Source organism: Pleuronectes platessa, chromosome 16 (assembly GCF_947347685.1).
Source record: "Pleuronectes platessa chromosome 16, fPlePla1.1, whole genome shotgun sequence".
Classification (NCBI taxonomy): Eukaryota; Metazoa; Chordata; class Actinopteri; order Pleuronectiformes; family Pleuronectidae; genus Pleuronectes; species Pleuronectes platessa.
Window position 1 is genome coordinate 5968904 of NC_070641.1, and position 12707 is coordinate 5981610.

At 41.6% G+C, this 12707-nt stretch overlaps 1 protein-coding gene across 1 annotated transcript in view; it reads left to right on the forward strand.

The window, feature by feature from the left end:
• tmem104 (transmembrane protein 104) overlaps positions 1-12040 on the forward strand; it is a 62566-nt gene extending 50526 nt beyond the window's left edge. The window contains exon 10 of the mRNA XM_053443001.1: positions 7878-12040. Within this exon, the coding sequence (XP_053298976.1) occupies positions 7878-8641 (764 nt within the window). The 3' untranslated portion in view covers positions 8642-12040. The remainder of the gene's footprint in view (positions 1-7877) is intronic.
• Positions 12041-12707: the final 667 nt, after the last annotated feature.

A 12707-nucleotide genomic window follows, 5' to 3' on the forward strand; every position in this document is an offset into this window, starting at 1 on the left:
ATCAGACAAAGGTACTCTAGTTGACTCCCAGTATGAAAATAAAGAATGGAATGAGCATCTTTAAACAATAAAATATAAAAACAACAAAGGGGTCAATTCTTTTTTAGGTGATTTACTCAACATTTATACCGACACATAGTTTTCTTTCTGTTTAAAAAAATATATAAATACAGACCCTTTAAGATTTCATTTGAACAAACACAATTCATTTTATGGTCAAATAAGTTTTGCATCATTGCATCTTCAAGGATAAAGGATGTGAAATAGCTTCTCTGCACCAAGAAAGAAGAATAACTCCAGCGTCTCACCATCCATCTCAGGCTCATAGTTCACTACAGCATCGTATAAGAGGCTAAGAAAGTTCCCGAGGGGATATTCACAGCTGCCTTCTGCCCATTCTAAATGGTCGAGAGAGGAACCTATTGTTTTTGAAGGTCAGCGGGGCTGTGGTGGCTGTTTGAGCGGAAAGTTCGGTTTGTCCAGAGCATGTAGCTCACAGGGGGATGGTGAAATATGAGCGGCTCTTAATGAACCGTACAACAGAACCTCACAGTTCAGAGGTCCTGTAAAAATTACATTTAAGAAACACCATCTTTCTCTGTCTCTCTATGACACCCCGTTTTTCACTCAAGGAGGAAAGGATCAGGCATTTTTTCCAACCAAATATCCCCACAACCACTGTCTCTGCTGTCGCAGGCTCCGGTCCTGTATCCCTCTGTATTGATGTTAGTTTGACTTCCTGCGGAGATGAGTTCCAGGGTGATTAAGGGAATGTGTAGTTGACGTCTATGGTCAGCCAAAGAACTTGATCTATAAGATCTATACCCTGTAACTAAGCTTTTATTTATGGTTGCTGACCTCAGGGCCTTGTTTACCCAGGAGCTGTCTTCATTCCTGGGTGTGAAGGGATGAATGAGAGCTGCACCTTTATTTTTAACAGAACATTCTTTTATTGAGATGTATCGTAGACAGCCTGGCTAAAGTCAAATCTTTCTTTCCAACTCGCAATTCTCTCTTTAAAAAGTTCTGCCATTATTGAACTACTGGCAACACCGCCTCCTCCACAATTTTCTCTGCTGTATTTTGTCTTTATCCCTAAGGGCAGAAGACATGCACAAAGACAGGCGAAATGAACCATAATTGAATGCTCTGTCTGTTTTCGGATACATATCTAACTTTGAGCATTAGTGAGCCTGTAGTGCACTCTGGCTTATTCGAGGCACACTCCGTTTAAAAAAGTTTCTTCATTACTCAATTCTGAAAATGCTCTGCATTAATTTCCCATCAGTTGACAAATTGTTTTTAAATCGATGACAAAAAAATTACCACACCATCCCTGTGCTTCACAGGAGAAGAGGACTGTGTCTCATGGATTAATTTAAGTTATGAACAAATAATTTCATATCAACCAAACAAACTTTTACTTTGAATTCTTTTGCTTGTTCCTCATCTTGCAGGTTTTAGCGGCAGCAGCTTTCTTATCTGTGGATCTTTTTCTGAGCACAGGCTGAGAGAGGGAGTTAATTGGTGTTTTCGTGAAGCTTTTCGACATGAAGCCGTGAACATGAAGCTTCTACACACGAAGCTGTTGCATATTGCAGTGTCATGGAGTTTGGCGGCCTCTTCCCTGTGAACCTCAGCTGCGGTGTGGGGCGGTAAAAAGTGAGGCCGACTGCTGTGCATCTCTGTGCTGTGTTTACCGATTGTCCTATCTGAGATCACACTAGTTGTCTCCAGGCAAGGCAGCCACTTATCACCCGTCCGCCCACCAGACACGACAGCGACAGCTCACTGTAGCTCTGCTACTGATTTTGAAGTGACAGAGCTCTGCCACAGCAAGAAATCCTGAAACCCTGGCGAGAAGTGGGCAAAGAGCCGGCACTGCTAATTACCGCCGAGATTATCCCAGAGTGCTCAAGGAGTGTCTCTCTTAATTAACGATGGGATGATTGCTGAGCGGTACAGCCACTAGAGGGGGAGATGTTCAAACTGGCAATCGGGATGAGAAAAGAGCAGATTCTTGTGCGCTCTTAGTTTTTTAGATGCAATGCCGAGAAGTCCTTGACCTTCTCACTATCATCAATGAATTGCTCACGTTTAAGTGTCCGAGTCATTCTTTCCAAGGAGCAGGCCCCCACCCCCTCAAAGCTTTCTCGAGCTCCGTCGCACATGAGATTGATCACCTCTCACCTTCTACCATTTTCTACTCATTAATTGAGTCCAGGAATCCCATCTCTTCTGAGATAGCCGGCGAAAAGTCCTTCTCCATAGGCATTCGATGACTCCTTTGAGTATTGAGAGTGTCTGCCAGCCTCGGGTTAACAGCTACAGCTTTGTTTGCTACCATAGAGAGCACAGCCGTAACAGTCTGCTGCGGGGGGTTGTTAAGTTGAGCCATTCCTCCCAAGGTCATTCCTGTCCCAATCCGGGTAATATAAATCACAGGCTGCATGATGGACGACCACTACTTATATGGATGTGATGTGTGGCTGTTTGACACCTCCTCAATATATATTCACTTCCCGTGTTCACATGTCAAGTGTAGCGGAGAGTATCTGCAGAGCCCAGCGTGTCACTTTGAAAGTGCATGTAATCACCATAGCCTGACTGATATCTGCAGAGGTAAATGTGTCCTCGCGTGTGAATGAATGACTTTGGTGGAGGGTCTCTGGACACGTGGGGGCCGTTGCTATTGGATTGGAGGTGGGTGACAGATTTCTTCAGATGGAATTACATCATGGAGTTGGTGGTATCTCATAAAGAGGCTTTTCCCTTCATGTCAATCTAGAATGAGTAAGAAGATGATGAAGGAAGACATGTTCAAATTATAACCTAATGATTATAATTTCACTTCTATGTGTTAGTGGTCTCAGTATGAATTTGAACGTGGCTCTCACCTCTCTCTTACATGAAGCCAGTGACCTAGGCGGCCATTTGGAGGCTAAAACCAAACTGATACGTGCATCACTTGAGCTATGTTGACACTTGGCATCCATCGTTTTTCAGAGTTTTTCAGGCCCTTCAATGTAGAAAATAATGAAATATTACTTTAAAATTGTATTTTCAAAAGACGTATTCTTTCCTGTTTCATCACTCACCTGTAACATTGACCTAAGCTGTTTAATGCAACATGGTTAATGACTTACAAGTGTTGTTAACCTGTTTTTCTATTGTAGCAGCCATTGAGCCAAATTGTTCTTGTTTTATAAGGTTACAACTGCCTGTATGTGCAGGAGACCAGCGGTCAGTCAGGCAGCCTGCGACAATGCCCTTGGCCTTGAGCATAGAACAGTCATTCAGATCATGTAATAGTAATCCCTCTGAGGAAGCTTTCAGAGAGGACATCGGTAAACGTCCTCTCACAATATAAATGAAGTAATAGAAGAATGCAGCCCCTTCGTCATGATTCAAAAAATGTAATTGGTTCTTTCTTGGCCCATGTCCTGAAAGGAAGTTTCGTGGAAATCTTATCAGTATTTTTTGTGTAATCCTGCTAACAAACACATTGGGGGGAAAACACATCTTTCGTGGTGTTTAAGTATATTTGAAAAATTACAACTAAAAGGTAGTAAAAACCAGGGATAAAAATATCAAGCAATGCAGCTCCTTTTTTGGAACCAAGTGGGCGACTTTTGTGTGAGTTGTAGAGAATGAACACATACAAAGATTATTTCTGATAAGAAGCTAAAATGCTCGCGTGGACTGGCATTTTTTCTATTTTAGAATGTAGAATTTAAAATTAAATCGCATTAATATCTAAATTGTTGACTCTATAAACACAGCACCATACTCCGTAGTTTCCTTTGTCCTTCATGACAGTTGAGCTGAAATGCATTCACTTCATGGGGGCGTCGTACCTCAGCATGGAGATTGATGGCTCCAGATGCAATGAGTGAGAGTAAAGTTGTCGCATGTGTCGATGGTTCCTTCACCTCATGTAGAAGGATGCAGCTGAGAGTCAGTGACATATGAGCACATTATGAACAGCTTTATTCTCTGGGCTTTGTTCTCGGTATTCAGCTTCTGTCCACCATCTTGATTCACTTTCATTGATTCACTGTCAAGTAAGTAGGATAAAGGAATTCGCTGCCACTGATTTCCATAAGATTTTGACATCTGTGTTAAAAAAGAAAGCAAGAGATCTAAAGCTTTGGATTCTGCTGTTCTCTGGGGTAATTTGAAATATTGCTTCATTATCCCCCCTTGTTTACATTTGAACTGTTAGCTAACCAGTGTGACACAGGCTCTTGCAGCATTTTAATCTTGGCTTAAGTTGCCAGAAAAGGTGCCCTGCCACCCTGAGGTACTTTTAATTAAAAGCCCCATGCTTGTGTCCTTCCTGTGCAGCCTGTGAGTGTTGATGTCAAGGAGGAGAAAAGCTTCCTTTCGCCCATCCTCTACTTTTTCTTCTCTGGCAATATAGCAGAGGAGACAGGTGGCTGCGCTTGCTGCTTCACGCGGAGCTACTCTTACTGACAGAAAGGTGGGAAGAGGATGGAGTTTGAAGGAGAAAGAAGACAGAGTGAGCAACAGGAGCAGACAGATGGGATCTAGCGATCTTTCACACATTAAAGATGATGTGCGTCTGCAACACCGACAACAGTAGGAGACAGTTCTATTGCAACAAAACACACAAATATAGTTTTCTGGAGTTTGCCTTTCACATATAAAGAATCCAACAGGAGTTTGCCGTGGTTAGACGCGTTCAAAACAACAGGAAAATGTCCAGAACATTCAGGCAAGGGGAGGAGCTTGGGTATACCATGCAGGAGGTAGAAGAAGACGTATACGGTAAATTCTGCTGCGGAAATCAGTGTTTTTGTTTACAGCATCGACACCAGCGTTGGCCTTTAAAGCCTTTAAATCTCGTCTTTCCAAGTTGACATCTTCGTCAGTTTCTCCTTAGTGTTTGGCTCCTCTTTATGATCCCAAGATATTTCTATTTTCCATTTCAGTGTCTGACGCATTTAAGAAACGTCATCAACATGCCGACCTCGCTCGCTGGGAATTTTCTGGACATTTTCCTGTTGTATTCTGGTATGGGCTCACTCAGACATTTTACTAGGGGACTGGCAGGAAAAGCTCCACAGCATGTACTCAGCAGCTAACTCAGACATTTCCGTTCTCGCATTAAGCTCCTGCGAACATTTTCCGGAAAATATCCGGGTTTTATTGCAGGTCTGAAAGCAACTTTTTTGGACTATTTCAGAAAATTATTTGTTAGAGGACAAATTGCAAATCTTGAGTCATCTCACCTTCTAAAACGTGACTATTTTCTGTTTCTGAATCTCGTAAATGAGGGTAGAAATTGAGGACTTCAAGGTTTGGGATAATTTCACTTCACTCCGTAAGCAGTTAAATGTGACATTTGGATAAACAATTAATTGATTCATTGCCGTCTGATAAACAATATTTCCGTTGCAGCCCTACATCTTCTGAGTCCATGTCATTGAATGTTGGTCTGCTGCCAAACAATTTGACCTCTCTGTATGAAGGTCAGATTTGGGGGGGGGGATTTTACCCCCAGAGCTTTTCCCAGAGCCAAAGACATTATTGGGCCGAGGCCAATGATGCATTAAATACTGAACGCTTGTGCAACCAGTGAAAAAAATGTGGCTCCTGACATGAGTGGGTGATTAGATCTACGCTGATGTGAGTTAAAAGAAAATGTGTAAAAAGAAGAGGTGGCATGTCACTTTTAGTCTTATTTATCCGTGAAAATATTTGGTCTTTACAGGGGTGTTTTTCATACTGATGTTGCAAAAGAATCTACACTGAAACAAAAAACAGTGGGAAAATGGCAAAATACTGAATATTTTGATCTGTTCATCCCAGCCATTATCTAAAACAATCGGGACAGACTATCTGGTTATACACAGTTGTCTGATCAAAAACAATAAATGTAGGTTATTTGTAACTATGGTATGTGTTTGGACGTAATGAATGATAACCTTACTGAAACACTTGTCCAGAGCATCTCAGCGTTTTTCTTTCTGTGTTTGATGTTTCCCGATCTTAATCTCTCTGTTTGACTCTGTGTTGACTCTATAAATTAATTCCACTGTTCTACTTCCTGTACTTATTATTATTTTACTTGTGATGATTCATAGTGATACTATTCTCCCAGAGATTCTTCCCTTATTGTTATATATTTTGTCTTTGTCTGTGATGGTTTCTCCTTCCCTTCGTACACCCCACCCACCACCACCCCCCGGTAATTGTTATGAATTTGATCCTCCTGAAGTACATTAAAGTGCCACTGCAGGAGAAACCAGGAGCTGATTAATCAAACTTCAAGTTCCCACCTACTCCTCCAGCCTGATGAAACACTGTGCCCTGTGCTGGAAACAGAAACTCTGCTTTGCTCTGACCTGATGCATTGGCCCTGAAATATTACCATCAACAGCAGCAGGGATCTGTTAGTCATGCATTACACCCAATCCCCAACAGTGTGTGGCAGTGTATGGTATAGAATCATTTTCTACATATGTGTGGCATATTATGGTCTGAGTGTCACTGCCTGAAAAGTCACCTCCTGTTTAAAGGACAGCTGGTGATGAAAGTTGAAGGGCTGGCTGCAAGCCATCGAAGGGCTATGACTAACTCCTGGTGTCATGGGCTGATTGAATGTGTGTGGAGGTGAAACGGCTTACTGGGTCACATGACCGTCAGCCAGTAACAGGACTGCACCCCACACTCGGTGGTCTCCTTTTGATACGCTCCTGCCGGTTGCCAGAGAGGCATCTCCAGAAATCAATTTTGAGATGTGAACATCATGTGAACAGTGGGGAGTGGACACAGATGGAGGTGGGGGTGGTTCCTAACCCTATCTCCACCTGGCTCCAGTGACTTTATGTTGGGCCAGGAAATGATCCATAGTTTTTTGTACTGTCGATGTTTCTGGGGCAAACAGATGGAAAGCTGTAACACACTGGGAGAATGAAATTTATCCACATGAGGTGTATCAACTTGATGTAGTTTTTCAGCAAAAATATCATTATATAGGTTCATTTAGAAAGTTTGAAAGGTTACTTTTTCTAAACTCATTTCAAACATTATAATGCAATGTATCTGAAAGATCAAATAAAAGCAGTTTGATACAAAGTAATTTAAAGCAATAGTAGTATAAGTTATAGGCAGTGGATAACCTGGAGTTATTGTTTTTTTGGACATTTTTATATTAACTAAAAACTAAGAACTTTAATTTGAAATGTGGTCAATTATCAGAGTGCTGATCCCAAGAAAGTACGAGGGTTCATTTGGTGATATATATTTTAGTCCTAAAGCAGAGACACGTGTAAGATACAGACAGTTGTACACTGGAGCAGCACTACTAGTCTAGATTTCTGATGTCTGTGTCTTTGTGATCTGTGAAAATAATCGGTAGAGAATAGTGGAAAAAGGTTGCGAAGAGGTGGCTGGATTAGAGATGAGCTAAATAAAAGGATAATTTCCGGGTTTGGCCTCAGGCTGACCCAGGACAGATGTTAGATCCCAGCCCATCAGCTCCTTGTGGTTACACTGCTGCTAAGCCTTTTCTTGATGGAAAGAGCATAATAACTCAGTTCAAAGAAACAGACCTTCTTGCATGTTCAACAATTGATTCTGTTGTTCAGTGTTCTAGAGTTGAGTTTCGCTAAACTTTGAAATAAACTGGTGAACAGCTCTTTGGGCAGCAGCGTTGGGGCATCTTCAGCAGACGGTCTTTACTTAACCCAGCTCAATTATTGAAGTTCACCGGATTTAAATCAGTCATTTCATGCTATGAATTTTTTTTTTGAATTACATAATTGACAGCTAAATGTACATGGAATTTGTGTTTCTGTGTCAGAATAGCATTAATCTTGTCTTTTTATTTTTGTTTCCTTCTTTTACAGCTTTTACCATGATGATCATATTGGCTTTGATCCGCATTAGCAAAGGGACCGGTGAGGGCCGCCCACCAGTCGCCTCCTTATCTGGAGTCCCCAACCTGTTCGGGGTTTGTGTCTACTCCTTCATGTGCCAGCACTCCCTGCCCTCCCTGGTGACGCCCATCTCTGAAAAGAAACGAGTCGGCACCCTGGTGTTGGCGGACTACATCCTCATCCTGGGCTTCTACATCCTCCTGTCGTTCACCGCCATCTTCTGCTTCGACAGCTCACTGCTGTACGACATGTACACCCTGAATTTCACAGACAACTGCGATGTGTTGAATATTCCATGGCTGCGCTACTTCTTGGGCTTATTCCCAGTCTTCACCATCAGCACCAACTTCCCAATCATTGCCGTCACGCTTAGCAACAACTGGAGGACCCTCTTCCATCGTGATGGAGGCACCTACCCCTGGGTGGTGGACCGTGTAGTGTTTCCTCTCATTACCCTTGTCCCCCCGATCGTGGTGGCCTTTTGCACCCACAACCTGGAGTCCCTGGTGGGCATTACAGGAGCTTATGCTGGCACAGGGATCCAGTACATTATCCCAGCCCTCCTTGTTTATTTTGGTAGACGCCATCTCGAGCCCATGATGGACAGAAATGCCATCAACAAGCACCAGTCTCCCTTCCGCCACGCCTTCTGGGTGTGGTTTGTTTTGCTTTGGGCCGCCTTCTGCCTGATATTTGTCACAGCCAACATCATCCTGAATGACACCAAGAAATGAGAACTCATGGTTCCAAAAACTTTCAAAAAAAAAAAGAAAAGTTGGCCAGTTTCTTCGTTCCTGTTCTCGAGGCCTTACTTGCTGTTGGTTGGACAGTGTGCCTTTTTATGGGACTTTTGTTGCATAAACTCAATGTAATAGAGTAATTTATCAAATTAGTTAAAAGGGACCAAATGTCACGTGTTTATGTTCATTATCAAAAAGATAAAAGCTGGAATAGTACATGGAAATAATAAAAGGGAATTTATTTAAATTATCTCTTGTCAATAAACACCTAAAAATCTCAAGATATTGCACAAAAATCATCAAAATGGGGTCCAGTATGCTTCAAACTAAATAATTCCTCTGGAGCATTCGCTGTTCATACATGTATGATCTGCAGAAATGCTCATGTTTTCACAGGTTGTTGGTGTTGGAAAGTTATAGAAATGTCTGAGACCGGAACAAGATGTGTCAGAAACTGTTGAACTACCCCTTGCTCAAATCTCCAACTATAAGAAAGTTAGTGTTGTGGTCCTGAATGATCCAGTAGACCTTCAGCGCAGAACGTTCTTATAAAAATATAGTAGAGCAATTCAAAGAGCCGGGTAGCGACAAGAGAAAGGGCCTGTCACATCCATGCTCGTGTCCGTTTGCGCAACTGCTTGGTAACAAAATCAACAGAAGAAGAGAAACTCATCGGGAGGATAAGTCTTTCGTGGCTGCCGTGTTTCCATTCGTCAGCGTAAGTGGCCTACGCTCTCCTCGTGCCCATAGTGAACAATGAAGCCAGGACAGACAGGCCTCCAGGAAGAGCTACAGTTCTGTTTATCACCAGTAGTTCACACACAGGGCATGTCGTCGTCGTCCCCCCCTCATGACTCTGACAGGCTCGTACTGTATCTATCACGCCGCCCATCACCTGACAAGTTAATCGTGATCTACAGCGCTTCTGCTCTGGCTGTGGGGAAGCCATCAGTGACCCAAAGTGAAGGCTTCTACTGAGCCCACAATAACTCTGCAGCTTCAACGCCACTCTCTGTGCTATATGTCCAATAACGCTTGGCAGCTTTCTCTGGGTATTGCCTATGTTAATGAACTCGTCTATTACGCTTACATTTCCGTCTTTGTCCCGTCCAATGGTCCTGTCTCTTGGGTTTTCCTTATTCTGAAAGTACCTCTTAAAGGCCCGGTATATAAAACATTTTATTGATTATCTTTGCCGGAGTTTACATTGGAGGTGCATGAAATCTAACTCGTGGTTCTTTCCCTGCAACTCGTTTGGACTGTTCTCCTCATTCAGAGAAAGTAGCTCCAAACTACAGGTGACAGAATTAAAGCTAAAGCCAACAGAAGTTGTTGATCATGTGTCGTGGCTCCTCAGGCCACCAGAGCAGCTTCAACACGCCTTGGTGTTGATGCTACAGACTCCAATCTTTTTCTAAAAGGTATTCCCACTGTTACCAAGCTGCCAGGGGGAAGGATTCAAACACAGACACGCAGAGGCAGGCTAATGAGGAAGAGAAAACATGCAGATGTTGAAGAACAGAAAGGCGAGATGAGATGAGAGCTACCAGTAGGAAGTTGTACATGACCTGTAAAACAAGAACACAATGGAACAGGAACAAAGGCAGATAAATAATGAAACAATTCAGGAACCTCTACAGGTAACTAACGGACGATTTCGAAAAACGTTACTATTATTATGTATCCTGAAGGGAAGAGATTTTATTACTTATTCTGCAGCCAGCCACTAGGTGGTAATTGAGACATTTTTGGGGAGCTGCAAAGTCGGACCACTTTATCTATGATGTCTGATTTTGACAGGATTGAGAACCAAACGCTGTATAGTCCGCATTCCATGGTGGCGCTAATGCACCAATTAATTTGCCAACCATAAGTAAACCTCCCTAAGAAAAAGTTGGAGAGCGTTACAAAGCTGAGGTTTGGGTAACTTCGGTTAGAAAGTAAGATGGCGAAATGGCGGCTGACGCAACGCAACTGCTTTACATTTGAAGGTTCTGAAAAACACATCCCTGCTGCTGCTTTCGCTCATGTTATTTTCAATATGGCAGATGATTTCCTGACGTAACCCCTCCCACGGCCACTGAAATCAGTGAGTGAGCAGCTGTGTCATGACCAGTGTCATCTTTAAAACTTTTGTTTGGTATAAATGAGTGGAACCGGTTCTACTTTGTGACTGAAAGCTCCTGCTGTGGATGACTCGACAGTGAACCCTCTTTCAAAGTCATTAAGATCTTTTTCTCTGCCATTGTGATACATATGGACCAGATATAGCCAGCTCAGCTTTTTTTACAGATGCATGAGGGGATGTTAATTGTTCAACTGTACCTTGCTTGCAGTGCAGCTATATGGAAGCTTCTGCCTTCGTACTGTTTCTCAACTATATCATCCAGGCTTGACTACATTTATCCCCCAACGCCATGAGCGCTCTGTTCTGTGGATTTTCAGGATTAACAAGATAACAAGGACACTCTGTGGATCGAGACGCCGCTGTTGTTAATTTTAAATGTGATTTTTGAAACACTTTAGCACCGCGTGGGATGTTCCATTCACTTCCAGGGTAAACGTGGACAAATGAACCTAAACTTTCAGCCATGTCTTGATACCTCTCTTGGTATTTGAGAAAATATTTGAGTTAACTTGCCCTTTAATTGTTGTTTTATGGAACTTCACGAAACTTAATGATAATATACTGATTCAAACCTTGTGTTTCGATGATTTGAATCATGATGCATACATTGTCACAGCAAATCCAAAGCTGTTGTAATATAATTTTATTCTAAATTTTGCACAAGGAGAGAAAACCTAGTCACTTTGATAGAGGTAAGAACCAACATTTTAAATTTGAATAATGCAAACAATTCTATAAAGAGAAGAATATAAAATTACGTGTGTGCGTGATTGAGATATCGATGTTAAATGCGTTTTAGATGACTCTTGTTTAGAGTTGTGAAATGTGCCTTTTTTTAACTGTTTCTTTTTTATCGTCTTGTGAAAAAGCAGCTTATGTGAAAACATCTGCATGTGAGTCATTTCATTAATCTGACAATCGGTGTCCACAAATATCCCCCGTAATACTTTTTATGCTTTTTTTTCTTTATGGTGAATATTTTTTGTGTGACTTGTCATTTATACAAATTTTTGCTCCTTTGGTTTTTACCATATGTTGTCCTGCCTGTGACTCTCGCTCATTTTATGTGGATGTTTACAGCTTTAATTGTTGTTATATTTGATTTTTAAATGATTCACTAAGAAAATAAAGGCTTTATGTTCATCTGAACCTCATGAGCATTAGATACTTGAATTTTGTTTTGCTCATGTGACATTGATATCAATGACTGTCTGAGTGAGTGTAGAGATCATATACACCAATAAATTGACATTTATAAATGAAAACTTGACTTTTATTAAAACCTTTATGGTAATGAATGCAGAACTACAGTAGATGGCCATTATAATGTGGACGGAAAGGAACGGATTTTCCTCCCCCATGTATCCATCCATCGTGGTTTGTGAGCAGCCATTTCGAAGCCTCGAGCTTGGCATTCTGTCCAGCGCCATCTTCTCTTCTCTTTCATGTATCTAAACCTTATTGTCTTTCTGACTCGAAATGGGACAGTAATTTTTACAACCTTTATACTACCTGAAACTAGAGATTAAGACCAAAAACCCCTTAGGAAAATGTTTACTGATGTAATAAATGAACTAAGAAGTTGGTTTATTTTCTTGTTGAGTTCTAAAGAAACCCCCCAAAAACCATTGGAGTTGCCCTCTGCTGGTCATTTGAGAGAAGACAGATTATAAGGCATGGTGGCTACACTTTCCAGACCCAGAGTCAACATTTATTCTGCTATATTTAGCACCACCATGTTTCACATCTTTAATAGCTTTAGTATTGTTGATTCCAGAACCCTAGAACACTGACCTACAATTAGTTACACCATCACTAACGTCGGGTACATTTTACCCGATATAATATATATAAAAAAGACTTCTCATCAAAATATATTAATGTACAACAATGCATGGCAATTTGAAGTACTCTTCTTTTATTTTCACCGAT